The sequence below is a fragment of the Fundulus heteroclitus genome, chromosome 18 (assembly GCF_011125445.2).
Source record: "Fundulus heteroclitus isolate FHET01 chromosome 18, MU-UCD_Fhet_4.1, whole genome shotgun sequence".
Taxonomy (NCBI): domain Eukaryota; kingdom Metazoa; phylum Chordata; class Actinopteri; order Cyprinodontiformes; family Fundulidae; genus Fundulus; species Fundulus heteroclitus.
The window spans coordinates 21,029,646-21,056,786 of NC_046378.1; the positions used below are offsets into that span (position 1 = coordinate 21,029,646).

Here is a 27,141-nt window from a genome sequence, read left to right on the forward strand (position 1 = left end):
AAGTTTAAAAGTAAGATTTCTCTTTTTTTGTTAGTATCATTTTAAGTTGACCTTGATAATTCAAGGAATAGTTTCGGACCCTAGTGCAGATTGTCCCACATTGACGGGGCAGATAAAGCAAATGCCCTTTTTTCATAGTTCTGATCGTTGAAAGGTTCCTAGATACTCTGATCAACATAAAAGCTATACGTACAAAAAGTGTTTGCTTCACATATTTTTAAATAAACCTGTATGGGTACCAAAATATGAATTGTGTTTTCTTCATGTCAGTTTTTTACCCACTCCATAAATGTACTCAGATCAAAGGTAAAATTTTCTCTTTTTTTCATTGTGAGAATATGGTATGGTTGTAAAAGATGAATTTATCTTAAGATGCTTAGTGAAGCATTTAGGACTGCTGATAAATGTGGAGGGGACTGTTTCTAGTTTTATTTTAAATTACCAGCCATCTTGTCTTTGCCATCTTTCACTATTCCATTCTTCGGATGTCAGTCATCCCGTTAGGTACAAATTAAATAACTCAGTCTGTGATTTAAATCAGCCTTTCAGTCAGTTAACTTCAGTTTTGTGAGTCCCAAGGAAGCTGACCCGGAGTAGCCCTGCAGCCACAGGAATGTCCCTCCTCTGTCCCATGGGTTGCCACTATATTCTTTCAGCCAGTTCACATGACCTCTGAAATGACATTGTGGATGAACCCTAAAATAAAACAGAGGCATTAAGACAAGTTAGAGCACAACACTTATAGAGCCATAGTCCCTACAGTGCTGTCATTTAAAATGTGGGAAACACAAATTTTAAAGTGTTTGTTTACTTTCTATGTAAACGTGCTGTTTGCTTCCAGATTTACAGTCTGAAGTGAATTATGCTCTTAAAACCATAATACAATATGGAAATAACGCTAGTTGCCACTGCTGTGATCTGAGTGAGGAGGCTTCCATGTTTTCCACCAAACAGCCAACCAGTGGCCAGCCCACAGTCACCACAATTCTTCCAAACGTGGTGAAACAAGATGTTTTCCCGGATAGCTTTTACTGCTGTCAGACCTTTTGCAGAAGGCGGCGCCAGGGCTATCCTCCACAAACTTGCAGTCTCACCGTCTGCACCTCACAGCACACACACAAAGACATTTTAATCCTGTAGCCGCCAAACAAAGACATCTCCTCCTGTAAAATCAGTGAAGCGGGAGCTAGCGAGGGCTTCTTATTGTTGGCTCCTGGCAGAGAGTAATGGAGCAGAGTCAGCTACACGCAGTCGGTCTCTCCCCTCCTGTTGAGTGCAGTAATTCATTACAACAAATTGCCTTTTTCTCCAGTCAGATCAAAGATGTACTGATTCAACTTTTTGTTTGTTTTCCTATTTGCTTTCAAGAAAACTGTACAAAGCAGAGAAGCTGCCATCCCATTCTTTTGAGATTGACTATGAAGATGTTGACAAAGATGAGGTTAGTAATGACCATTTTCTTTGGCAAGTTAAAAGGTTTACATACCGCGTACATATTGCTTGGTTTGAATATTTTTTTTGGCGAGGGCTTTTATCATGTTTTCTAGAAGAAACTAGTTTAGGTGATGAACTGAGTCAAGTCTAGAAAGATCACATTTGTTGAAAAAAGATAAATGGAAAAGGGATTAATTTACAACTTACTGTGTTCTACAGGACACCACTTCTCTGTCCTCATCCAAAGGAGGAGGTGGTGGAGGAGGTGGAGGTGGGGGTATCGGTGTGTTCCGGTCAGGCTGGCTTTATAAAGGAAACTTCAACAGCACAGACAACAACAGCATCACTGTCCGAGTGAGGAAAAATGCATTGTTGGCATTTTCTACTTTTGCACTCTGTTGTTAGCCTGTCTATACCCAAAAATGGCTTTATTTAATATTCAAATCTGTTTGAGCTGAAACCTGTACACACCCTATGATAAGTTTTACCAAAGAATAGTAATGATTTTAAAGCTGGGGTATTAGTATCTCTATTTTTATTATAATTTGAGCCATTACATACATTGTTGCACATATGGCTTGCATTTTAATGTAATTTCAATAGCAACAAGGGTGTGCAACTACTTAAATATTGATCTCGTATTTACGTTTTTATATGCATCTAATGCTGAAGCCTACACAATTTGATCTCTGTGGATTTTCTGGGCATTTCAAAAACATTCTCCCACCTTAGTGTCACAATTCAAACATATAAATAGTGCCACTGCAACAGAATCAACAAAGAGCTACTTAAATGTTGCATCAATGACACTAATGGATAACATCACTTAGTCTCATGCTACACTATGCAGACCCTCTGTCTGCATTGATGAAAATTGTCAGAGGTACACAGTTTACTTACTCTAACTTACTTTCACATTTATTCAGCCAATGATTATTTTATTTTACACAACTCATACAATGTGTGTAGTGAACTTAACAATATTCCTCAGGCTATTAAGTATGGTAATGACAACATAAGAGATTGTGATGTCATAGTAGAAGTAACTTAACCCATGCTATTGGCAGAAGCAGCAGAGCACCGTGAACATTTAAACAATTCATCCCAATTAACACACATTATGCAAGATGTTGGAGCATCAAGAGCAACATACATACTTGAAAAACATGGCAGGATATGATGTTCATACTTCTTTTTGTGCAGTCTTTCAAGCGGAGGTATTTTCAGCTTACTCAGCTGACGGATAACTCCTACATCATGAACTTCTACAAGGATGAAAAGATATCTAAGGAGCCCAAAGGTTGCATCTTCCTTGATTCATGCACAGGTGTAGTACAGGTGGGTCTAACTAAATTCATGATTGTGACACGATGTTTGTCACACAGAATTGCTTGTGCATTTTATTATATATACAGCTATCATGGTGCATAAGGCTAGCTGACTTGCAGCTTCTCTTGTCTCAAAGCCACAGAATATTGCAACATAAGATTACTTTGTACTAACATAGTGAAATCTTAGCATTCAGTGCAAAGATCTGCAAGAATAAACATGGTTTGGTGCTCAACTGAAATGTGCAGTTTTATTGATTACATGTGGCAAAAACACATACCATACCAATATTGCAAGTCCAATTTGCAAGAACTGTGAGAATGTTTCAATAAAGGAACTGTGTTCTGAATGAGTAACTATCTTACTTTTGTTCCTGATAGAATAACCGCCTGCGGAAACATGCATTTGAGCTCAAGATGAACGAGGTGACATACTTCGTGCTGGCCGCGGAGAGCGAGCAGGACATGGAGGAGTGGATCAGCACGCTGACCCGCATTTTGCAGATAAGTCCCCCCGACGGGCCTGCTCCCGATCGCAAGAGTCTGGAACTCACAGAAAAACAGCAGGGTGAGATGCGATTGTATTATGAAACACATAAAATTTGCCTAGGATGAAAATGTCAGTTGTTTGATTCCATCAATTGCATTAGTCCCCTTGGGAAGGTAATACTTTCCCTCCCTGACTAAGTTGAGTAGAACATTATCCATCATCATGCTGTGGCTTTAAAGGGGAATTTGCGAAGGGTTTGGATTTTTTTTTTTTCAATTTCAGGAAATGAGACCTGACGGTGACTCCACCTTTATTTAGTAGTTATTTTAAAACCTCATGTGCCAGGTACTTATCGGCCCACAGCTCCTAACTGAACATAACACACTGTCAGACCCTTTAAGCCAGTGAAAAGTGAAGGAATGATGTAATGGCTTCAGACTGCATGGCTCTTTGGTCTGTTAGCATGCCTCTAAATCAGGCTTTGGGTGTATGATGACCTATCATTAATGAGCCAGCGTGCCTTTTTGGAAGAATAGCTCCAGGCAACATGAGAGGTATATTTCTGCAGAGGCCTGCCTGCCTTATTACCCATAAACGGTGCAAATGGAGTCATATTTTACACTTAATTGGATATATGTCTGCTGGCTCAAGTCCCTCAGTGTATAGTTTACTGCGGAACCTGTTTTAGAAACTGTTATATGGCCAATAGTGATTTTTACGTAATATGAACTGCTTGGGTAAACATTCCCATCCGATCGATGATGGCAGTCATCGCTCATGGACAGGCTCCAGGGAGTCCTCATTCGGATTTCTTCTCTCTGCAGACATATTTGACCTGTCGCTGAGTGACAGTTGTTTGCAGGAAAATGAGGAAACTACAGAGAATGGCATCCATCCTGAGCTGGCAAAGGTTGGTTGCACTCATGCCTGTCTCTTACAAACAGTCCAAGAGCTATGCTATTGCTTCAAACTATCATGCTTCATATGTGCTGTTATGGATTGTTATTCTTGTAAAAGAGTACAGTGCATAACCTGAAAGAAATGATATTTTAAAAATGTACACTATATGCTGCAGCTTTGACACAGCTGTATAGAAACTTGCTGATGCTTTTTAATCAAGAATCTTACATTTTAACTTGTATTTGTCATTCATGACCGTCTTCAGTCTTCCTTGCATATGCCAAAAAGTGTGATGCTCAAAACATTTTTGTTAGAACACATGATGTCTGACATAAGTAACGTGTTTATCTTCTTCTCCCATGGTACCAAAGACTACAATTTGAGGTTTTAGGGTCAGCTTCAGGCCAACTTACTTATTTTATTTTTTTTTTTGCATAATGTTGCTAAATCAGAGTATGTTTAAAACTGATGATTAGAGTGAGTTTATCTATGCCACAAATTAAAATTTGAACTGATGGACTTGGTGAAGGACCATACATTATAATAAAGATTGGCACACATAAATTAATGATGAATTTACCAAATTAAAGATATATAATCTTTAATAATATAAAATACAATCGGAACAGTCTTTTATGTCTCCCATGCAAATGACATTTTCTCAGAGACAACTGGAGTCGTTCCATGTAGCTTATTTTAAATATTGGACATTAAACTTTGCATAATGGTTGTAAGGTAAGAAACCCATGGACTAGTTTTGTAGTGGGAAATCTGAAAGGTATGACTGATTTGAGAGAAATATGAGAGTGGGGACACTGTGGCTCACTGGGCAGAGTAGTTGTCTTGCAATCAAAAGGTTGTGGGTTTGTTTCCACAACCCCAAGTTACCTACCGATTTGTGTACCAGTGTATGAGTGTGTACACGCTAGTGGGTGCATTTGGGTGAATGTGGCTATTATGTAAAGTGCTTTGAGTGGTCAGTATGAAGAAAATGTCTGAACTCTAAGTATCTAGAACAAGAGTTTTAGGAAGAGTATACTTTTTTTAAGAAATCCGTTGTTTGCACTGACCACTGGCGCTTCCCGAGAAGCTTAAAGTGTGCAAATAGAAAAAATATTTAGCTTCTGATAAGATTATTGTTGTCGCATGAATTAATCACCTGAATGCTCGATCGTTGATACACTCATGCCTGCAGTAAATACTGTGCAATAATTTTAAACCTTCATTTTTCAGAACTGTGCAATCTGCATTGATGAGTGTCCAGCCAGACATTGAGACATGAGAAACTAGAGTGCGTAAATAGGCATTGCCTGTAGTGTGTTTGGAAAATGTTACAGATCACAAACTTTTTAGCGGGGGGCAATTGCCCTTACAGCTTTTGAAAATAAGCTGTTTTTGAGTCTCTCAGTTTTTGATTCAATGTTTTTTGAAGCATTTACCTGATGAAAGTGGGTCAAACAGTGCATTGCCTGGTTGGGTGGGATCTGTGGCAACGCGTCTGGCCCTTTTCTGGACTCGTGAAACATAAATTGTGTCCAGATCTTGTAGATTGTGTCCCACAAGATGCTTTCTATTGTAGCTCTAAAAAAAGTTTATTAAAAGCTGAGTAAAATGTCTAGTGCGTTTCAGCTCAGGGTAAACCAAAGTCACTCTAACTAAAAGCTTTATCAAAAGGGAAAGGAGTGAGCCTAGTCTTAAATGTTGACAAAGTGTCTGCATCATGAACTAAAATATTGAGTAAAATCTCAGGTACATGATGGAGCCTGATCATTTTGGGATTTATATATATCACCGATTATCTGAAATGATATTCTGGAGTCCAATTATGAGAAGCTAAAACTGGGCAGCTATGATCTATGAATTCTCATCAGATCTTCTAGAGCAGCATTTTGGATTTACTAGAAGATGGTGCTCTAACAGACTTTGATGTTTTGCTGCTCTCCATCGCTTTGCAGTATATTACAGAGACCGATGAGGGAATTCGCTCTGCCAGAAGAGAAGAGCGGTTGAATCTCTTTTCTCTTGATCCCGACACACCTGTAAGATTTTTTTCTTTACTTATTTACTTTCCAATTTTTCTTGTTTTATTTAGAGCTTCAGTTTTGGGCCTTCCTTCACTGCTGCACTTTTTCTGTGTTCACATTTACCCATTGCATTCCTGTTTCCATTGAAAGAGAGTAAAGGTGTTTATCCAACCGCAGGTTTTGAGGAGCCCACGGACGGAGCATTCTTTGTCTGATGGCACACCGGTGCGTCCGTTTGACGAGAAGCTGGGCAGAAGATTCATGATAACTTGCAAATCCCTGAATCTGATGCTACAGGGCTGCGTCACCGAAAGTGAAACTGGGCCAGTCACAAATGTGAGAAAATATGTTAATTTTTACTTTTTCATAAGGCAGTTTTTTAAACTAATGACCATAGAAGGCACTTATTGATTCTCAGAGATTTACAGTAGTTTTCACAGGTTAATTCAATTACGATAATGGTTTTAAGCAAAGTCGCTGTGAATGTGTCGACATTGATAGACGGAAATCTCCTCCACTAGATTGAACCCTTCTTTGTGTCGCTGGCTCTGCTGGATGTACGAGAAGGGCGAAAGGTTTCTGGAGATTTCCACGTAGACCTAAATCACGAAGCTGTGCGCCAGATGCTCGCAAGCTCCACCAACAGGCCAGCAGGTTCAGGGTCTGGGGTTGGAGCTCAGGAGAACGGTCTGTGCTCTCCTGCTGAGAAGAAACCTGGGGATTGTCATCTCAGCCCGGACTTGGAGCAGTGGCTTTGCTTCCCCAAACAGGTACACGTTTTTCCTGGTGCGTTCGCTTCTTTAACCTGAACCCTGATTGTAGCAGTCAACTCTTTTTGCTTGCAGGCCATCTTTTCAGTTACCAATCCACACACTGACATTGTCATGGTGGCGAGGGTGGAAAAGGTGCTGATGGGAAACATTGCGGCTGGGACTGAACCCTACATAAAAAATACCGACTCAAGCAAGGTCAGTTTTTTTTTAGATATTCCAGATCTTGATAAATATGGAAAAATATTTATGTTTCCAGATTTCCCCCACCCCCATCATGTTGTCTAGAAGTCTGTTCTCACGGTGTTGTTCCTTCCCTCCAACTTTCCTTAATTTTTTTCTTCTGTCCTCCCTTCTTATCCCTTTTTCCATCCTTTCCTTTGTTTCCTTGTCCTTTGCTGTGTCCTTCTGTTTCCCCTTATTTTCCTTCCTTCCTTCCCTCCCACATGCCTTGTGTCTTTCCTTTTGTCACCCCTTTGTTCCTTCCTTGTTTAAAATGACATTTTGGAACACTTTCAGTCTGGTTTTAAAGCTCATCATGGTACATAATCAGTGTTATTAAAAGGTATTAATGACATTTTTTGGCATGGGATTCTGGTGACAATACTGTTTGGGCTCTGCTTGATTGACTGCTACCTTTGGGACTGTGGACCACAACATTTTATTATCGCATTTAAAAATTTTAATGGGTATTCAGAATACATCACCCTACTCCAAGTGCCCTGGGGGCACTTGGAGTAGGGCGCCTGGTGGATCCGGCTCCGGGGTCTGTTGCCCCCATCTGGGAGGAGTTTGGGAGGCCTACGGGTGGCCTACAGCAGCCGCTTGCGGCGCTCTTTGGGAGCTGCGTGTTGACGGACGTGGGTTACTGACCTGGTAGCTGTGCTGCCGCTGGGTGGGGCCGGGGTGGGTCTGGGGGTCTGGGGTCCCTGGGGCGCGCCGCCCTCGGGCGCGGGCCCCGGCGGGGCCTCGGGGGTTCCGGTTCCGGGGGGTGTGCCGCTTTTGGTGTGGGCCGGCGCGCGCCCGGGTGTCCGCCCCTGCACGGGGCCTCTGGTGCGCTGGGGGGCCTCGGGGCCCGTTGAGCTGGTAGGGGGGCATGGTCATTAACACCTCTGGGCAGATGCTCTTCTCCTTTATTGGAAAGGCACTCTGCCAGTGGGGGGAGGGGGAAAGGAGGGGGAGTAGGGATCTACCCAGCCTGGATGTCTACTGTCGAATGTATGGTGAGTTGTTTGAACGTTAATGTTGGGGAGGGATTAAATCCACGGGTGGGGGGGGGGGGGGGGGGGGGTTGGGGGGGGTTGACGTTCTGGTGGGCTTGTGTCCGGCCCCCTGTCCCGGTCCTGGTCCGTGTCGTCTTCCGGTGCGGGTTTCACCTGGGGGGTGGGGTTGGGGTGGCTCGTGCGGGCCGGCTGGCCAGGGTCCCCCCCTCTTATTATTATTATTATTATTATTATTACTATTATTATTATTATTATTATTATTATTATTTATGTATTTATGTATTTATTTATTTATTAATTTTATTTATTTAGTTTAAGTAGGCTTGGTGGGTGGGCTGGGGGGGGCTTAGGTGTTGGTCCTGGTGGGTGGTTGGCTGGCGGGCCCTGCGGCCTCTCCCTGGCCCCCGGGCTACGGTGGTGCCGCTGGCGAGGCCCCCTTCTCTAGGTGGGGCTTTCGGGGAGCGGGGGTGCCTATTGGAGTCAGTAGGGGAGCTGGCTCCCTGGGTTGGCTTCCCAGTCATTTGCTCCCCATCCCCGGACTCCTCCCTCTGCCTGCTCCATCACGCCGCCACACATGTAGGTCATGAGGGAGGGGGCGTTACTGGAGGTTGCCACTTTCTGGTGACGCCCCTCTCCCCAATTTTATTTTGCATCTTAGACACTTTCACTTCAAACATTTTTCACATCACACACTCATATAGGCCATGGTAGGGGGGGGGGTGGGGGGAAGACGTCTGGGAGGGGGCTTATGTTGTGTGGGCCTCACCTCGGACGGCTCCCTTCACCTCCTCTCCCACTTAGACATTGAGGGTTCTGGGCAGTCACACGGAGGGGGTGCGCTGGCAACAGCTTCCTTCCGAAAGGGGGGTGGGCTGTGCCGTGCATCCCCTTCGGCGCTCCCAGTTTTTAAACGCACTTGAGAACAACATGCAACAACACAACATTTGAGCAGGCGTAGGGAGGGTCGGGGTCTTCTGCACACCCCCGTTCTCCGATGGAGGCAAGGAGTCTGGGGCCTGGAGGAGGTGCGGGCCACTGTGTCCGGGGTCTTGGCGGGGGGCTGCGGTGTGCAGTCAGCGGCCTGCCAGGTCTGGGGCTGATGCCTCCGCTCCCCCCAGGGGACGGGGGGCAGGGATGGCAAGGGCAAGGTGGGGGGAGGGAGTGGGTTTATTAGGTATTTAGGGGGAGGGGGGGGCTCTGGCCGGGTGGCTCGTGCGGGTCGTGTTGGCCCGCCCTCTTGGGGGGGCCCGGTCCGGGGGGCGTCTGGTCGGGGGCCGGGGCCGGGGGTCGGGCACAAGCAGTCGTATAGTCGATTTGGGGTGACCCTCCCCCCTTTGGTCAGTGTTGGATGTGAGTGTTATGTGGGAATGTGTGTACAGCGTCTTTTTTTTTTTTTTTTGTGTGTGTGGCGAGTGGGGCACAAGGGAGGGATGGGGTGAATGAGTTTTTTTTTTTTTTTTTTTTTTTTTTTTTTTTTCCAGGTATGGGTGTGGTCCGCTCCCTCTCCCAAGAACATCTCAAGTCTCCGATAGGTGCGGAGCCCATCCCCCCACGTCCTGCCCTCCTCCACTTCGTTGGCGGGCGCCTTGGCCCCCTGGCGCATTAGTTGGCTTCGGGTTTGGGGCGGGTTCCCGGGCGTGCGCCGGCCCGCTCCTGGCGGCCTCTTCGCGGGGCCTGGCCCCCCGGGGGGCGGCCGGGGCCCTCGTCGCGGGGGCGGGGCGCCCCTGGGGCCTCTGGCCCTCAGGGCCCATGGCCGGGACCACTTCAGCGGGGCTGGCTGCCGGCGGAGCCCACGGGCTCGTCTCCGCGGCTCTTGAGGGCGTCGGCATTGCGGTGGCTGGGGGATTTCCTCGGGGTCGTCTCTGCTCCTTCCTTGGGGGGGGGGTTGCAGATATCCTGTGTCGGCCCCTCCTGGGCGACCTGCTTTAGGGACCCCTTTGGGAGTCCGGGGCTACGGGTCCCCTGACGCCTGCCTCTGTGCTCGGGGAAGGTGGCTCTTTGGTTCTCCACAATCACTATCAAGCTATTTCTGGATAATCTTCACCTAAACTAGTGCACTTTCACATCTCCCACTGGTGCTGGGTCCCAGGTATTAAGTGTTCACTTATATACAGTAATCTTATAATTTATTTATTTATTTATTTATGTTGTGTCACTTTCTTTTTTCAAATATCACATTACACATGTCAGCTTACATAATAATATATATGATTTAGCAATGGCATCTAGGTGTTATTCGAGTGTATCTGTTGCTTTATGTCTATTGGTTGTGCTGTTCTTTTTGTGTCTCTTTCCAGGTGATGGAGCAGACAGAGGACATTTTATCATTCTCTTCCTTTTATCTCCTCTTTCTTTCACCTCTACTCTTTTTCTTTTCTTTCACTTTTTGTTCTTCCTTTACTCTCCCATTGTCATGTCCATATAATTTGAAATTCTCCTTGCAGGAATCATAATAAAGCTATTTAAAAGCATAAATCAAGTGGAGCACTATGGCGAAAGCTGTTTGCTCCACTTGTAAAAGCAAAATCTGTCGAGCTCCATCTGGCATTGAGATATCAATTCCTATTGCCATAGTGCTAGACAGGACACTGGGAAAAAAAAAAAAAAAAAAAAAAAGAATACATCACTTGATTGGTTTTGATCTCATCCAGTCGTTCAGTCTCTATGTGACAACATTTTAGTCTCCGAATCATCATGTGCCCCTCTGTCACGTGAGGTCTAATAGGTTTTTCCCTGTATTTATAGCCTCTATGTTCCATATTATATGAAGATTTTGTGTCACTCCTCTGCCAACGTCTATGTTTTTCAATTAAAGCACTATTGTATTGCTTGGAGGATATTAAAGCTCGTATTTTCTTAAACGTCTTAAATTTTAATGAAAAGAAAACAGAGTTTGGACCACGTCACCCCTGCAAATCCACCACTGCTGATTTGGGGCTATGACAGCATATTATAAATCATCTGTTACAGATTTGGGTTTTAAGATAGCGATTTTAAATTAGATGGTCATATCAGAGCAGTTGTAAAGTCCTGCTTTTATCATTTATGGTGGATGGCAAAAGTAAAATCTTTCATTTCCAGGCAGCTCTTTGATACAGTGATCCATGCTTTTTGTTTTGTCCCAATTAGATTACTGTAATGGACTTTATGTCGGAGTGAGTCTGTACTTGCTTTCTTGTCTGCAGCTAGTTCATAAAGCTGCTGCGCATCCTTTAACTGATACTCATAAATCAAAACATATAGCCCCGGTTCTGGCCTGACTCCACTGGTTTCCTGTGACTTTTAAAGCTAATTTTATTATTATTTTAAACCTTTAAATAATCTTTCCCCGTCGTACCTCTCTAAGCGTCTTCATCCCTGCTTATCTTCTCGGTCCCTTAGGCCAAACAGCAGCTCCTACAAATGCCAAGGTATTGGAGTCTGTTGCGTGTTTCATCTTTCATGTCATATTGGTTTTGCTTATTTTAATGTACACTACCTGACAAAAGTCCGGACTCACCTCCTTATTCAATGGTTTGCCTTTATTTTTATTACTACCTCTGGGAACTCCTTCAAGACAGAAGAAAAAAAAAATTTTAGGTGACTAACCTCATGTAGCTGATCGAAAGAAGGCCAAGAGTGACCAAAGTAGTAATCAACACAAAGGGCGGGTATTTAGGAAAAGCCAAAATATACAAAATGCAGAGCTGGTTCACAATTTTGTGTTTGATACTAAATTCTAAATGCTTTTGAGTAATAAGTTTGAGGTCTTGATTTTAATGCACAACTAGTGAAGAACCCCATAATTCAGCCAACAGAGTTGTATTTTTAATAAGTTTATTGTAAAAGATGGAGTGAGTGACAAGCAAAAACAAGCAGATGGTACTAAATAGAACAGGCTGGAGTTGGCCGAATCAGGCTAGAGGCAGGAATAGTCCAAAAGGCAAGGCAAAATTCATCAACCTGAGGCAGTCCAGGCTATGACCAGAGTATGCAGCCAATGAATCCCCAGGGAGGGCAGAGCAAGCATTTGATCCACACAGGAACATAGGAAGGGCAGGCGGTACAAACATGTAGAGAACCAGTGAGGGCACGGCAAGTACTGAACCACAGACTAGGAAAAGCTTAGCACACAAACACCGGGGCAACACATGCAGGCTAAAACACAACCTGGTGCTGACTGGCTGTGAAAGGCAGGTATTTATAGGCGGAATCCCATGCAAACAGTATGGCGATAATTGAACAGCAGCAGGTGTTGCAGATCGAGATGAGTGGAGCATACTGTGCCGAGGAAACAGCCAGCGAGACCAGAAAACATAAACATAAGCAGATTACATGACACTTCACTATGTATCTGCACTATAGAAAGTCATAAAAATAATGCCAAAGGCGAGTCCAAACCTTTGACTAGTACTGTATGTTTATGGTTTTTAGTCATGCTCAACATGTTGTTTGAGCTGTGATTGTTTTAAAGCACTTTATAAACAAAGATGGTACGGTATGCCATGATAAGATAAATCATATAATATAATATGGTAAAAGGTTCCCATGCTGTCTCCCACTGGCAGTGCTCCATGTGATTCCTGTTTCAGACGGCTAAGTTAATTAACAGATATTCAGTCAGCTACTAGACTTGCTGCATCAAACAACCCCCTGGTTTAGTCTTTAGCTCTCAGCTACAATACGGGGCTGATCATAAAAACGTAAGCTGTGAAACCTATTTCAAGTCTTCACTCGTCAATATTTCTTTGCTTGTATCTTGGGTAGACTGTGCAGAAGACTTTGAAATCCAACAAGCAGTTTTGCTGCAAACTAGGGAAGTACCGCATGCCGTTTGCCTGGTCCGTCAGGTGAGTAATGGCTCGTTGAAAAGTGTTTTTTTCACATTTGCTCTGGAAGGGATTTATAAATTGTCCTCTTTTCTGTCTACAATAGGCCAGTGTTTAAAGACAGCCATGGTGGGCTGGACCGCGAGTCTCGTTTCTCGCCTCTTTTCAAACAGGAAAGCAACAAGATTTCTACAGATGACCTGTTAAAGTTGGTTACTGAATACAGGAGGTGAGATAGTTTGTACGACAAAAGTCCATGTGCTTATCTTAGAGATAAGACGCAGAGTCATCACCGCCATTTTTTTTCTTTGTAGAGCTGAGAAAACCAGTAAACTGCAGACAGTGCCTGGGGCCCTGGACATTGCAATAGAAAATGCTCCAATGGAGCATCCTAGTACGTATCCCAATACTTCTCCACCCCCTGCTTCTGTCAGCTCTCTAATCGAGCCCAAATCCCCGTCTTTCAGACTGCGTGACCTCCTCATATGTTCCGGTGAAGCCTTTCGAAGAGCTGAGCAAACACCAGCCTACTGTTGAGGTGGAGGAGTTTGTACAGGACACCACCAAGTTCACCCAACCACACCGTGTCTACAGAAACCACATTTACGTCTACCCGAAACACCTTAAGTACGACAGCCAGAAGAGTTTTGCCAAGGTGAGTTTTGTTGAACTAAATCCCGACTCAAAGTCCGCATCAAAACGATGCACGTCAACTTTTAAATTACTTTCAGCAGTCCTCTTAGTAAGCACATTCTTTATGTGCTTTTATTGAGCGGTTTATGTGTTCCCTCATTACTATTACAATGGTCCTCTTGTCCACAGGCTCGTAACATCGCCGTCTCCGTAGAGTTCCGCAGCTCAGACGAAGAAGTTGCCAAACCATTAAAGGTAGAGCATAATCCCCCTCTAAAAGGAAAAAAAAAAACTGATGATATTTTCACCTGAGTTATGTGATTCATTTCTTTCCCAAAAATAAGTTTTCTCCAACATGGGGGATTTCTATTTTTAGTGCATCTATGGCAAGCCTGGAGGACCGGTGTTCACCACAGCGGCCTGTACCACCGTCCTCCATCACTCTCAGAACCCTGACTTCTACGACGAGGTGAGCTGGAAAAGGAGATATCAGGAATCAGCGCTCAGAGATGAATTGGATTCTTAAGAGGGTCCCATTTTCTCCTCACTGGCCCAACATTTTTTTCTTTTTTTTTTCCTGCAGGTGAAGATTGAGCTTCCTATTCAACTTCATGAAAAGCACCATCTACTCTTCTCTTTTTACCACGTCACATGTGACATCAACGCAAAGACGAGCTCGAAACGGAAAGAGGCCTTAGAGACAGCAGGTGAGAGATCGCCAAATCCTCAGTCAGGTTATGTGCTTAATTTGTGGTCAGTTGTATTGGTTTCTTTATTTAAACTTATGTTCTTTACTTTCTGTCAGTGGGGTATTCTTGGCTGCCTATACTTAAAGAAGGCCGAGTGCAATCTCAAGAGTTCAACATTCCTGTCTCCTGCAACCTGCCACCTGGATACCTGGCTATCAAAGAAGCCAGCAACGCCAAGGTGAGAGTAACAGATATGGGTGTAAAAGGGATTATGAGGTAATTGTAACTGTATCTCGTGCAAAGATAAACATATAAATGATGTTGGGTTGGCAGTGGTGTTTTAACTATAGCTGTTTCATTTAACTCCACCAGAATGGAGCCGACGTGAAATGGGTGGATGGAGGAAAAGCGATCTTCAAAGTGTCCACCAATGTCATTTCAACAGTATACACTCAGGTAAGAGAGTCAATTGCGTTTTAAATGAATTCCTGTTTTTTATTTTGCACTTTATTCACAGTAATGAGACCATGCTGATGACAACCCGTAACAGTGTTATACAGAACCTTTGTAAACTCCTAGACGTTCTCAAAACGTCTGCCCCATGTCATTAGTCCTCAATTATATTTGCACAGCGATACCCCTTTCACACCTTTCCATGCCTTCCTTTGGTTTCTATGAGGTATGAACATAACGCTCTAGGATTCGCCTTTCTACACATCTGACACTTTTGCATAAATATAAATAATGTATGCCACTCAAAGGTCCTACTGTTTGAAACTTATTTAAAGGCTATGCAATTGTTGCTGCAATTTACAATTTAATGTAACTTTAAATAATATTTATCCTTTACAAAGGTTCAGACTGCAGTGAGTTATGCCCCTGGCATCTGAAATGCTTAGAGTTGCTGGTATCGGAGGCCAGTCTGACTTACTTCAGATTATCTAATACTTATTTGACCTCTTTGGGGGAACCTAGAGTATTGAATTGTCCCCAGGTAATCAGGCTGTTATTAGATGTGAGAAACATTAGTAAACAAGACGGTGACATCACAGGAAAGGTAGCTCAGCACGCATAAAAAAACATATGTGAGAAAGGAGCATCACAAATTAATCCCACACTTCATGTGCTGTATGTGATGACATTTAGATCCATGTAAAAAGGATTTTTAAATTTGTCAACATATGTTAAGACATTTATGCAAATCTATTGCACATTCAAACCAATGTAATGTTAAATGAAGGTGCCTGCTAGAATGCACATGTATCTATTCAGGTTTCCAGCTGAAGGCTGTGTGGCAATATGCAGAGGAGTTCCTTGATGGGTTAGATGAGGACAACTCTGACTTCATTTAAGCAGTGAAAACTGACGCATCAGCACATGCTGACTAAAGTGATTTTATTGACAGAATAAACATATATTAATGAAAAAAAATGCAATAACTCTACTGTCGACGTGTATGTTTTTGAGCATTTGCCTCTTTTAACAACAATCGATATTTGGATCAAGCCAAAATTTCAAACCATAAAATGAAAATATAAAGTGCTTCCTGTTGTTCATTTTCTGATTTTCTGTTCCTTTTTTTAAGTAGAACAAATAATTTCACTTAGATAAGGCGATTCACTTCCAACCACAAAAATATCGCTGAGGTACTGCATTGCCTTTGAAAAGAAAGGAGCTCTTTAAGTAATGTTTCAGCTGCTGATTCTCATCTACCCGTTGCTCTCTGCCAGGACCCCCACCTGAACCGCTTCTTCCAGCAGTGCCAGAAGAGAGAGCTGGACCTCTCTCAGCCTCCTACCTCCAACTTCCTTAACTGCCTGAAGGTCAGAGGAAAGCCAGCTAAATCTGCTCCTATTCTATAAAGCTGTAACTCAGACAGAAACCAAATGCATAGGCCCATAACTCCTACATTTAATAAGTGCAACTGCATGCCATGACTTTTTCAGCCTCTTTTTATTTTATTTTTTACTACCTAACCTCATTATTATTATTATTTTTTTTCACTATTCCCACCTTACACATCTGCAGGGTCTCCTCAGCATGGAGAGAATCCCAGTGATTGTTCGGTTTCTGCCTGTTCTTTTCAACCAGCTGTTCAAGGTTCTGACTCAGAATGACAACGATGAGGTCACTACTGTCACCACCAGGTAAACAGTGGAACTGCAGGGTCCTTACAGGCCTTGGAGGCGTTGGTGTTGATTTAGTGGAAATAGTGTAAAAGCCTTGCACTAACAACGAAGAAGAAAAAAAAAATCATACACCATCTTGCCACTGTAACTGTTGATAGTTCACCGTTATATTGGATAATATAAAGATAACCCACCCCCCCTATAATTATTGCCAAGAAGAAAAGCAAAGAGTGTATCAAATAGGTAGATTATTATGTGGCTAATTTAAAAGAATATTAACTTTTAGTTGTTACTCTGTTTCCAAAGAGTGTTGGTTCATGTCGTTGGCAAGTGTCATGAGGAAAATCTGGATCATTACCTGCAGTCTTATATTAAGGTAAGCTGTAAAGGATGAATGTGTGAGTGTGTTGTGTGGGAAACTGGGGGTATTGACATGTTTTTTGATGTTTATATGTATGTGTTCGAGCAGCTTTTTTTTTTAAACAAACACACACGTACACATGAAGAGGGAAACGAAGAGAAGAGGGCGACACAGTTTAAGCACATTTATCGCTCTAAGTGAGAAACACATGGCATATCTGTTTATGACGGGAAAATCAGAGCGAAAATTAAACAAAAGAGCTGGGGGGGGGGGGAGAGGAAGCACGATACCCACTTCATGTTGGCCACAGAGCAGGAAAACTGCAGAGTCTGAAGAGGCAGCAGCAGAGAGGGAGTGCTGGGAGGGACGAGGAGGTGACCAGCAGCGCTAATGAAACTGAGGTTGCCATAGTAACAGACTGGCATGATGAAGTGGTGTCCAATTTAAACTGCTGAGCGAGTCTGTGAGAGGTTACAATGATTATTATAGTATTTGCTTTTGTTGTATATTACCTCCCAATTTAAAATGGGCAACATTTTTTTTTAAATTTTGTATTAAAAACTCTTTAATTGTGCCATGTTTTTCCATGTTTGATATCTATTATTTTGTGAACATTTCTTAAAATGTCAATGTCTTCACTGAACTGGCTACTACCGTGTGAGATAGAAAAAAAATAGAACCTATCTCCCTTTGAGTTTTTTTTTTTTTTTTTGCAAACATCTGCAGCCCAGCCGGAAGCACACCTATAACCTGAGTTTATTTATTTATTTTTTTAATTGCAGTATGTGTTTAAGTCGGAGGATCATGGATTCAGAACAGTTCACGAAGAGCTGGCTAAGGGGATGACCTTTGATCTGAAGAGCAATGAGCAGGCAGCAGTCAGGAATGTTCTCAGGGTTTGTCTCTTTTTATTCAAAGGAAATCATTTGTTGGTTGTTCTTGGCACAAATGTTGGGGAGGTAATCGGTATAGCTATATTCTTAAATTAAATATTGATTAGAGAATGATTTAGGTTGACATTTTCATGGTTTCAGTTCTCCTGGTTCTTCTTTGACCTCATTGTCAAGTCCATGGCCCATCATTTGGTTGACTCTGACAAACTCAAGGTAAATTGTCACCATTGGCAGCACCGTCAACTTGACTTTAAGCCCTCAGGTATGACTATATATTCAGGTTCATTTGATTGTTGCTTACTGCTGTGTCGCAGCTCCCGAGGCCCCAACGTTTCCCCTCGTCCTACCTGAGCCGCGTAGAGACACTGGTGGAGACGGTGTCTGAACACATTTTTTGGAAGTACAAAGAAATGCCAGAAGAAACCCGCAGTGCCAACTCAGCTGTGGCATCTTTTGTCAAGGTGAGTGTACAGTATAGTATAGAAAAATGGAAACATATGCCACTGCTGTGAATATCTTACTGCTTTTTGGTTTTGAAGCAATCAGTAGGCCTACATGCTGTGGACAAAGTTTGGTCCTCCCCAGAAATGTGTGGTAATGCTTTGACCTGTTCATACTGGTCTAAGCAAATTCCAATTTCTCTTACAGAATATGTTTGCTGAAAATATTTCTTTCTCTTCTTCCTGCTGTGAATGGTGAATAATTAGTAATTTCAGCGACAGGAATGACGTAACATGTTCTGTGTAAGAGTACTTGCTGTGAAAACTGGGTTTTGCTAATATTTTAATGCAAAAAATATGATGATTACATGGACTTAAACTGGCTTTATCATCTGATATTAGATATTAGCATTGCTAGTGCAGCTAGCATCATAAAAACAGTAACAGTCTCTAAAAAAACATAGACCATTAGCTCAATTCTGAGATTTCCAAATTGCTGCCAACATTCCTCAATCCGGTATGTTTCATGGCAGACTGGTTGAGATTTTGAAAGGATAAAATATATACTCCATTCGGCATTCCTGTTGTCCGATGAAAGTCTTGCTCCCTCACAGCCTGAATGAATCTCAGACATGTCACTGCTTCTCTTAGAAAAGCAGTTAAATAGATCCTTACATCTCTGTGCTTCCCCTGACTTTATTTGAAATAATTTACAGATAAAGAAACAAGTTAACTTTAGGTTGTCTTTCTTCAGTAACGCATTGAGAGTCCCGATGACCACATGGTTGTGCTTAGTATGTTTGCTCACTGATTGGGGAAAAAAACAATATATTTGAGTTTCCAACCAGCGGGTCTCTGGTCATGGCAGATCAAACTAAAAAATTGCCTGGTTCCGGTCACCAGCTCATTTCTCGGTGCATCCCTGACCCTTGATTATCAAATTCTTTATACAGGTGGCATAATAACCTTTGACAGAGTCTCTGATTTGACTGTCCTGTCCTGTTTGCAGCGCTGTTTTACACTGATGGACAGAGGCTTCACATTTAAACTGATAAGCAACTACATAAATATGATAACCTCTATGGACAGCAAGGTAACAAAAATTGTATCAACACAAATGTGTTTATGGAAATAACTTAATAATGTTTGTGACCACTGTAACTACTGGAAATGCAACCTTTCCTTCTCTTCCTGTGTGACCGATAGGTCCTCTGTGAGCTAAAGTTTGAGTTTCTGAGGGAGGTGTGCAACCATGAGCACTATATCCCTCTCAGTCTGCCCCTCCCTTCTGCTCGCATCACCGGTAAGAGGCCGCTTGTGTCTATGTGGGTAGAATCACGCATTGAGTAGATCTCATTCTCATCCGTTTATTAACATGTCCATCTGTCCTTCTCTTTGTGCCATTTTCTTTATCGTTGTATTTGACCATGTCAGATCATACATCCCCAGAGCTGCAAAGCACTCATGGTAAATAATTCAACTCATTCCTTTGTACTGCTGTATGTCCTGTCAGTCTTCTCATTGTTCTTTGCTCGGCATCACCAGATTTAGATGGGTTTTAGCTCGCAGATCTAATCCAATTTCTGAATTTAACGATGGTAACAATATTCTCTGATGCTGGACTTTATATTTACTAAAGTAATATGTATTTATAAGGGTGGTTTTACTTTACCATAGTTTTTTTTACCTCTGTTTAGGTGCTATTATTTTGAAATAGCGCTACTTTTACCTGGCTTCTCTATTCACCTCTGGTTGCCTAAGGAGCTTTTAACCAAACATGCACAGACCCCTACCCACACAGTTTATGTTGAAGTGAGGCTTACATGGAGGATTAGGTACCTTGTTCTAATGTTATTTTCTGTCTACTGAGCCTGGTGTGCTACTTGGAGGACAAGCGAATGTAAAGTACACAATATAGAAGTAGTTGCACTGCCCAAACGTACACGCATTATGTATAGTAGGTATTGGTTTTAAACAATCTATGATGTAAAAAAAAGATTTAATGTGCACATTTGTGTACTGATATCTTAAGCTGTTATTCTGTAAATAAGTAAAATATAAATGATAACCTATTTTAAGATTTGAAAATGGCAGAATTTGCACATTTTGCTATTTACATTTTATTTTTGGCTGTCTGATTACATGATTTGTAATGCTGCTCTTACTGACGTACAATTTTTGGCTACTCTGCCTACTGTTGGCTATGAGGAGACAGTAAACTTTAAAATGAACAACATACGTTTTCAATAATGATCAATAGATTGCTAGATTTTTTTTTTTAACCATCATATCGCTAAACGCTGCCATCCTGAGCAGCATATTGTCCACTGCCAATATGCTTCACCCAAATACAATCTCTGATTTCACGAGATTGCTAAATTAAATTTTTTTGGCTGCACGCTTAAAAATCTGAAATAGTCATCCAGACCATGTCCTGCAACCACTAAGTCTTCTTCAGTGGATGAATTGGTGGCCTCAGCCCAAATGTGTGATCCGAAAACAACTCTGTTATCAGTTCCAACACTGATAATTGTTTCTCAAGTTAACTAAATCAAACATTGTCAGAAGTTGTATGTGCATTTCTTTTTACGATTTGTGTTCCCATCTTGGTGTAGTTTCAGTGCCTGAGTACAACCTGACCGGAGAGTTCTGCAGGAAGCACTTCCTCACTGGACTGCTGCTTCGAGAACTGGGATTGGCTCTTCAGGATGAGCAGGATCTGAGACATCTAGCCTTGGCTACTTTGAAGACCTTAATGGCCAAGCACTCTTTGGATTCCCGCTATGCCACCAAGGTAGATGCAGATGGTTGGAAGAAAACCAAAAGGCATGAAAATGAGTCATGGGCACAAAGCAAAACTCTTTCCAGTGTGACTCATCCATGCAAACACACACATAAACTGGCACACAAAGAGACATGTAATTCCTCATAACAGCTGCAACCAACGGTCTGGATTTCTTAATGAATGCTGGGAAGTATCTAGATCAGATTAAGTCTGTAATCTGCCCTCGGATAAGCAGTGCCAACCACAACAAACGGCAGGGGTGTAGTCAGGACACAGACAGTCTCTGGAGGTCTGAGTCAAAACCTAATGTGCCACAGGAAATACAGTGGAAAATGGGAAGGTGGTGGTTTCAACGTCATTTGCTGGGGTTTTCTTTTTGGTTTCCTTTTCGAAAGCCCATAACAGCGGTGGAAAAATCAGTTAGACATGTTAATATTAAAAAAATGGGCTAAACATTGAAAATTAAAATTGATTGTCTGTACGCACTGGTTATTGTTTTCGTCTGCTGGTTTTCCAGGAGAAGCAGGCGAGGATCGCATCCCTCTACCTGCCTCTGTATGGACTGATTTTAGACAACATGCCTCGATTCTTCCTCAGGGACCTCTTCCCCTTATACTTCACGTCCAGTGACCAAGTAAGTCAGAGAGACTGATGTTTCTTCCGATTCCTGGGAAACCTAACTTGCTGTGTTTGGAGAAGTATAGCTGCAAACAGGACCAGTGACAGTAGAAGTTGCTCTCTCTAACGGACATGCAGCTTTTGTCCTTAAATGATCTGTTCTGAATTTACTACAGAAAGCCCAGTGATTGTACAAATAAGGGCATCACTATCTTCTGTACACTTTTGAAGTTTATTGTCAAATATCAAATGTTTTACTCCAATCGAACTGTATTATTTATATGTAGTTTTTAGCTATCTGTCCAGGGTTTGGAAGTTGAGAAAAAGTTATTTTAGTTTAACATAATTGTTTATTGTGTATGCTGTATTTTCAATGTTTTTTTCTGGTTTATTTAACATATAGGACAGGTTCTTGTCTTTAGAGGCCTTGACTGAACTAAACAGACTTATTGAAAACGTCATGTTGCAGTCAATAGCAGCCTAGAAGCGACTCAGTATCATAAAGCACTATGGGATGAAAAAGCATTTGATCTTTTTCTCTTTGCTTCTCTCCCTGCCCGCCTTGCAGGGGTCTCGAGATGACGTAAGCGTGAGTGGAGGAGTGGCAGGAGGGGTGATTCCCGTGACTCGCCACGGAAACTCTGTGGATGCCTCCTTTTCCAAAGAAGTCCTCAATTCGATTACAGGTAGCCCTGTGCAATATGTGTCTGTCTAAATTGAGAGCCTATGCTCTGCAGAAATCTACATTTCTGGACAATGATGCTGATCCCCGCCCATCCTCTTGCTGCTCCTCCTCCCCTGCACCAGCTTTTTCATCCTTGGCAGTTGCTACGGGTAACCAGGCTGACTCCCGAGGTTCTCTGATCAGCGTGGACTCCAACCCTAGCAACAGTGACAGAAACAGTGAAAAGATGGATGGATGTGAGAAGGTGAGCGGGGAAATAATGCGAGATAGCCATCATAATTTGTTTTATGAAATGAGAAGCAGATCTGGCTATGGTGCTAAAGTGATTTAAGTAATGTTGTAATTTAGGCATTTTTCTCCAGAGTCTCTCATAATTAATTCTAAAATAAATAGTTATTTATAATGAAATATTAAAAAAGGAGACTAGTTTTAAACTATTAAAGATGTGAAATACTAATACGGGTTTATGCTTAGATGATTTAAATTCTTCCTTAAAGGGAAAGCATACACTGTTCAGCTTTTTATTACCCTCATCTTTTGCTTTCAATTTGCTTTAAATAAGGCCATAAAACTTCCAGCAACCTTTACTCAAAATGAAACTTGGGCACACCTATGTATAAAATAGGCTAAATAAAGCAAGCAGTTTTTGGAGAAAGAATGACCCGTATCCTCTTTTTGTTACCAAGAACACATACAAAAAATGTCAACGACGAAAACAAAAACAGGGACATTTTGTTTCTGCTTTTTTTGTTTGTGTTTTTATCACGTGGGACCACTTTTAAGTTTCAGAACTGCAATGATTTACGGATCCCTTTCCGACAGAAATCAAACTACTTTGTATATTTGACATGTTTTGCAGTCAGTTTCTAGTTGAGCAGATACAAATGGAAAATGTCACAGCAAAATAGTTTTTGCACTTAATCAATATGTAATAAATCAGAACAATTACATTTTTGTGGTCGGTGACTACTTTCATTTTGAAAGTTTTAACCTCTTTGGGAAAAATGTTTTTTTTTTGGGGGGGGGGGGTTGCAGATTCTTTGATTTAAGTTGTATCCTTATGTTTTACCGTAGTTTAATGAGCTAAAACTCGTACAAAGCATACTGGATACCGTTAGTTGTTTTTATAGACTGAACATGGTGTGTGTCCTTAGATTTTAAATATTCAATGAATAGTTCTTGTTTTGGTTAGACTTTTTAGTATTTTTACCTGCTGATCAGAACCAATCAGGGGAAAGTTGTCTGATTTTGAACTCCGGACAATTGACTTGTGCATCTTTAGTTAAAATACCAGTCTGATATCCTGAAGTTTTCCCTCAAAAGCTACCGAAGATGTGATATGAAGGTCTATCATCACAGCCCTTATGGATAATTTTTGACTGACATTCTCTTTCAATGTCTTGGTTTTAGTTTGCCCGTCCCCAGTCTCTTATTGGTTACGGTTCTCGCTGTGACAAGCTGGATCAGGCAGAAACCCGAAGTCTTCTCATGTGCTTTTTACACATCATGAAAACCATATCTGAAGGTAAGAACTTTGTTATCCTAAAATAAATTCTTGAGGCTCAGAATGTGTTTCAACCAAAGCTGATTTGGCTGTTTATTTTTCAAAACTTATTTTCAGGAATCTTTGCTTTTTTTTTATAACCCTGGTCTGTTGTATTTCCAACACAGTCCAGGTTTGCACACATGAAACGTCACATTATGACCACTGACAGGGGAAGTGACTGTCCCTTATTATCTCTACACCCCGTTACTGAATGGGATCTGTTAGGTAGCAAATAAACACTGTGTAACCAGAATTGGTTGGTTAGAAGCAGGAGAAATGGGCAAGTATAAGGATTTGAACAATTTGAACGGGGGATAAGTTGTGATGGCTTGAAGACCGTGGCAGATCATCAGTACCTATCAAAACTGGAGGAAGAAACAGTGAAGAACTGGAGGCAGGGTCATGGTCAGCCAATATTATTTAATGCGTGTGGGGAGAGAAGCCTGGTCTGAGTCATCAGATGATAGAAAGGTGTGAGAATGCACAATGCATTGTGGGTCACTTTCTCAGGAGTCGCAAAGTTGCAGACCAGTCAGGGATCTGGGGCGTGTGATTACCAGAACTGGATTATAGAAAAATGGAAAAATGTGGCCTGGTCTGATAATTCATGTTTTTATACATGGAAGACTTGACCAGCGTAGCATGTTTGTCAGAGGAATACATGGTACCAAGATGAGAAGAAAGCAAGTAAGCGGAGACGGTGTGATGCTTCAGCCAATGATCTTCAGGGAAACCTTGGGTCCTGCCATCAGCGTGGAAGTGTCTTTAACACATGCCACCAAAATCAAAACATTAAATAGTTCAGATAGTTTATTTTTAGTTTATTTCTCTTTGGGATTAAAATTTCATTGACATGGATTGAATGATTTCATATTGGTTATATTCTAAAATAGCAGGGAAATAAGTGTGGAAATTACATAGATTTTAGATAATTAAAATCTAGCAGATACTTCCAAATACTTCCAAATTCAGCTACAGCTAAAATATGTAGGGAACAGACATTCGCTGACTTTCTAATCTGTGTTTATAGAAAATAAAATGTGTTAAACTGTTTCACGTCAACTATTAACCTTGCAAATCTTACACACATGATTTGCCATTTTGACCTTGGGACCAAGAAGTGTGTCACAGTGAATCATTTCAAATCTGTCAAATATGCATATTTATTGGCTATTGTTTTCTTTTATTTTTGGAATGCAACAGTGGCAAAACCATTTGATATAACGAATTTAAGTGGTGTGACATTTTCTCATTGATATTTTCTCAGTTGTCTCCTTAGCTGCATGAATAATTGAGTTTGAATGTTGGGTTTGCAAGAAACACTTAACCAATCCGAGATCTTTGTGACTTGATCCCTTTTGTTCACTGTTTCCAGATGTGCTCGTGTCTTACTGGCACAGGGCCATTCACCAGGAGATCTCAGACTTCTTTAACATCCTGGAGTAAGAGCCTTTATTTTCTCGTCTTTGTTTGTTTGAGGGAGTTGTACCACTTGGCTGATTATAGAAGTCGCCTGCAGGCGATGTGAAAGAAATCTGAGACAGCCAGGGGCGGGGAAAGGCAAATCAGCAGAAAAGGGAAGATGGCCAGAAGGGAACAGATGAAAGTAATGACACAGCAAGAGCAAGAGAAGAAAAACATACTTTAATTTTAGTTTGAGGTCCCAATCCACAGAGGAGTGCTTTAAATTAACTTTCTGTGGTTCTTGTTTGTGTCAGCATCCAGACTGGTTCTAGTACTGCAGAAGTTGATGTCATATGCTCTCCTTTCCCCTTTTAACTTTCTTTTGAAACACAGTCTTACTCAAGACATTTGCAATGTTTTTTTTTTTCTTTAGGCTTTGTCTTCAGCACTTCAGGTTCCTGGGAAAGCGCCACATAGCCAGGTATGTCCAGGTCTTTCACTTTCTTCTTATATAATGCTGTTCATGTGCTTTCACTATAAAGCTACAGATATGAACAACCCATCTATACCTGCTGCAGCCGAGAGTTTGTACACCCTCACCACCTGATGCATAATTCATATAATCATGGTTGCTCACATGCATAAATGCAACCATATTCAGATGCGTTGGCGCACATGCAAATAAATTAATCAAACGCAGTCAGGCGGAAATACTAATATGTGCTCTGCATGCGTGTGCATGCTCGTGGATGAGCTTCAAGAGAGGAGGATGGATAAGGGGGGGAATAAAAAGGAAAGAAGGGGGGAGGTGAAACTCCTGGATCGTGCTGTGAGGAAAGAATCACTGCTGGATTTTGCACTGTAGGACTTGGCAAGCTCAGGGTGGGGGTTGATATCATGTGAGTGTCTGCTCTTGTTGGAGCTGAGCCACTGGCACTGCAAGACCTTTCCATCTTTTGGGTTCTCGCAGCTAATTAAATTAGCCGTCTTTTTTTCCTTCACAGCAGTAGGACTCAGAGATGTAAGCCGACAAAAAAAAAGTCTGAATGAACGCGCTGATTTTCTGTATGCGGAGGCTTTAGCTGAATATGGATAGCTGGGAGCCTGATAAACGCTCTCGGTCGCGGCTGAGCTAACTACTTAACATTCATCTGTAATACCAGGCCATGGGGGGATTCACAGACTCAGTCCTGTGTACCGGTGCCTCTCCTTCTGAGCGCCTGGCTGAGTCAATGTGGACACCACTTGTAGGTCAGCTTGGATGAAATACAGTAAGTGAGCAGTGTGTAGCCAGCCAGAACAAGGAAAAATCACTGTAAAACAGGGTTTTACTAACACTTTAAAATGGACAAAAGGATTTTGAAGTGGAATTTTTTTAAGCATCTCTCAGCCATTGGCACATTTAGCATTGGCTGGCATTACTGAAACAGCAGTCTCCATTTGTATTCCTTTAAAAATGTTGATCCTTAGCTCTGAGGTTTCCAAAAGGTTGTCAACCTTTCTAAATCCGACCTGCTCCATAACAGATAGAGGTTGGAAAAGTAAAATAGAGCAACTTTCTTATGCTCTATTCAGCCTTTCTGTTTTCGGCTTAAGTCTCGCTCTCTTGGCTGTCGCTCAACCTGTATGACCCTGAGACGTGACTTGACAATTCCTAGAAAGTACACTTCCCTTTAAAATAGCTTAGTACAAGTCAGTATACACCAAACTTTATATCAAACACCTTATAAATACTATAAACTACTAACTTTGAGCCTTCTTTACTCAGTAACAACTTTCCCCGAGCACAGTGTTCTTTTTACCATGACCTGTTGGTGCTTATTCACCTCTGGTGCTGATGGAAAAAAATTTAAACGTTCCAAACACTCTATCACTGGATAAGGCGGATTGAGCTGAAAATGATCTGATTCTGGTCAACAGAGAATTTCTTAGTGCATCTTTAATCATTTCGCTTATAAAATAGCAATTTTAAACCAACATC

At 41.9% G+C, this 27,141-nt stretch overlaps 1 protein-coding gene across 6 annotated transcripts in view; it reads left to right on the plus strand.

Moving 5' to 3' along the window:
• The window catches only part of dock10 (dedicator of cytokinesis 10), a 97,703-nt gene that overhangs the window by 54,509 nt on the left and 16,053 nt on the right, over nt 1-27,141 (plus strand). For 5 of the 6 annotated variants that reach the window (XM_012868045.3, XM_021319287.2, XM_012868049.3 and 2 more), the window contains exons 5-38: nt 1,369-1,441; nt 1,654-1,788; nt 2,638-2,772; nt 3,144-3,330; nt 4,077-4,162; nt 6,108-6,191; nt 6,354-6,512; nt 6,698-6,946; nt 7,022-7,144; nt 12,916-12,998; nt 13,084-13,206; nt 13,292-13,371; nt 13,445-13,632; nt 13,800-13,865; nt 13,987-14,079; nt 14,194-14,317; nt 14,416-14,537; nt 14,672-14,755; nt 16,030-16,122; nt 16,328-16,446; nt 16,735-16,804; nt 17,572-17,685; nt 17,824-17,895; nt 17,997-18,143; nt 19,132-19,215; nt 19,329-19,425; nt 19,557-19,589; nt 20,738-20,916; nt 21,425-21,541; nt 22,094-22,211; nt 22,333-22,454; nt 23,621-23,735; nt 25,132-25,198; nt 25,594-25,641. In XM_012868045.3, the coding sequence (XP_012723499.2) occupies nt 1,369-1,441; nt 1,654-1,788; nt 2,638-2,772; nt 3,144-3,330; nt 4,077-4,162; nt 6,108-6,191; nt 6,354-6,512; nt 6,698-6,946; nt 7,022-7,144; nt 12,916-12,998; nt 13,084-13,206; nt 13,292-13,371; nt 13,445-13,632; nt 13,800-13,865; nt 13,987-14,079; nt 14,194-14,317; nt 14,416-14,537; nt 14,672-14,755; nt 16,030-16,122; nt 16,328-16,446; nt 16,735-16,804; nt 17,572-17,685; nt 17,824-17,895; nt 17,997-18,143; nt 19,132-19,215; nt 19,329-19,425; nt 19,557-19,589; nt 20,738-20,916; nt 21,425-21,541; nt 22,094-22,211; nt 22,333-22,454; nt 23,621-23,735; nt 25,132-25,198; nt 25,594-25,641 (3,789 nt within the window). The remainder of the gene's footprint in view (nt 1-1,368; nt 1,442-1,653; nt 1,789-2,637; nt 2,773-3,143; nt 3,331-4,076; nt 4,163-6,107; nt 6,192-6,353; nt 6,513-6,697; nt 6,947-7,021; nt 7,145-12,915; nt 12,999-13,083; nt 13,207-13,291; nt 13,372-13,444; nt 13,633-13,799; nt 13,866-13,986; nt 14,080-14,193; nt 14,318-14,415; nt 14,538-14,671; nt 14,756-16,029; nt 16,123-16,327; nt 16,447-16,734; nt 16,805-17,571; nt 17,686-17,823; nt 17,896-17,996; nt 18,144-19,131; nt 19,216-19,328; nt 19,426-19,556; nt 19,590-20,737; nt 20,917-21,424; nt 21,542-22,093; nt 22,212-22,332; nt 22,455-23,620; nt 23,736-25,131; nt 25,199-25,593; nt 25,642-27,141) is intronic. The other variant, XM_021319286.2, reaches the window with a different exon arrangement.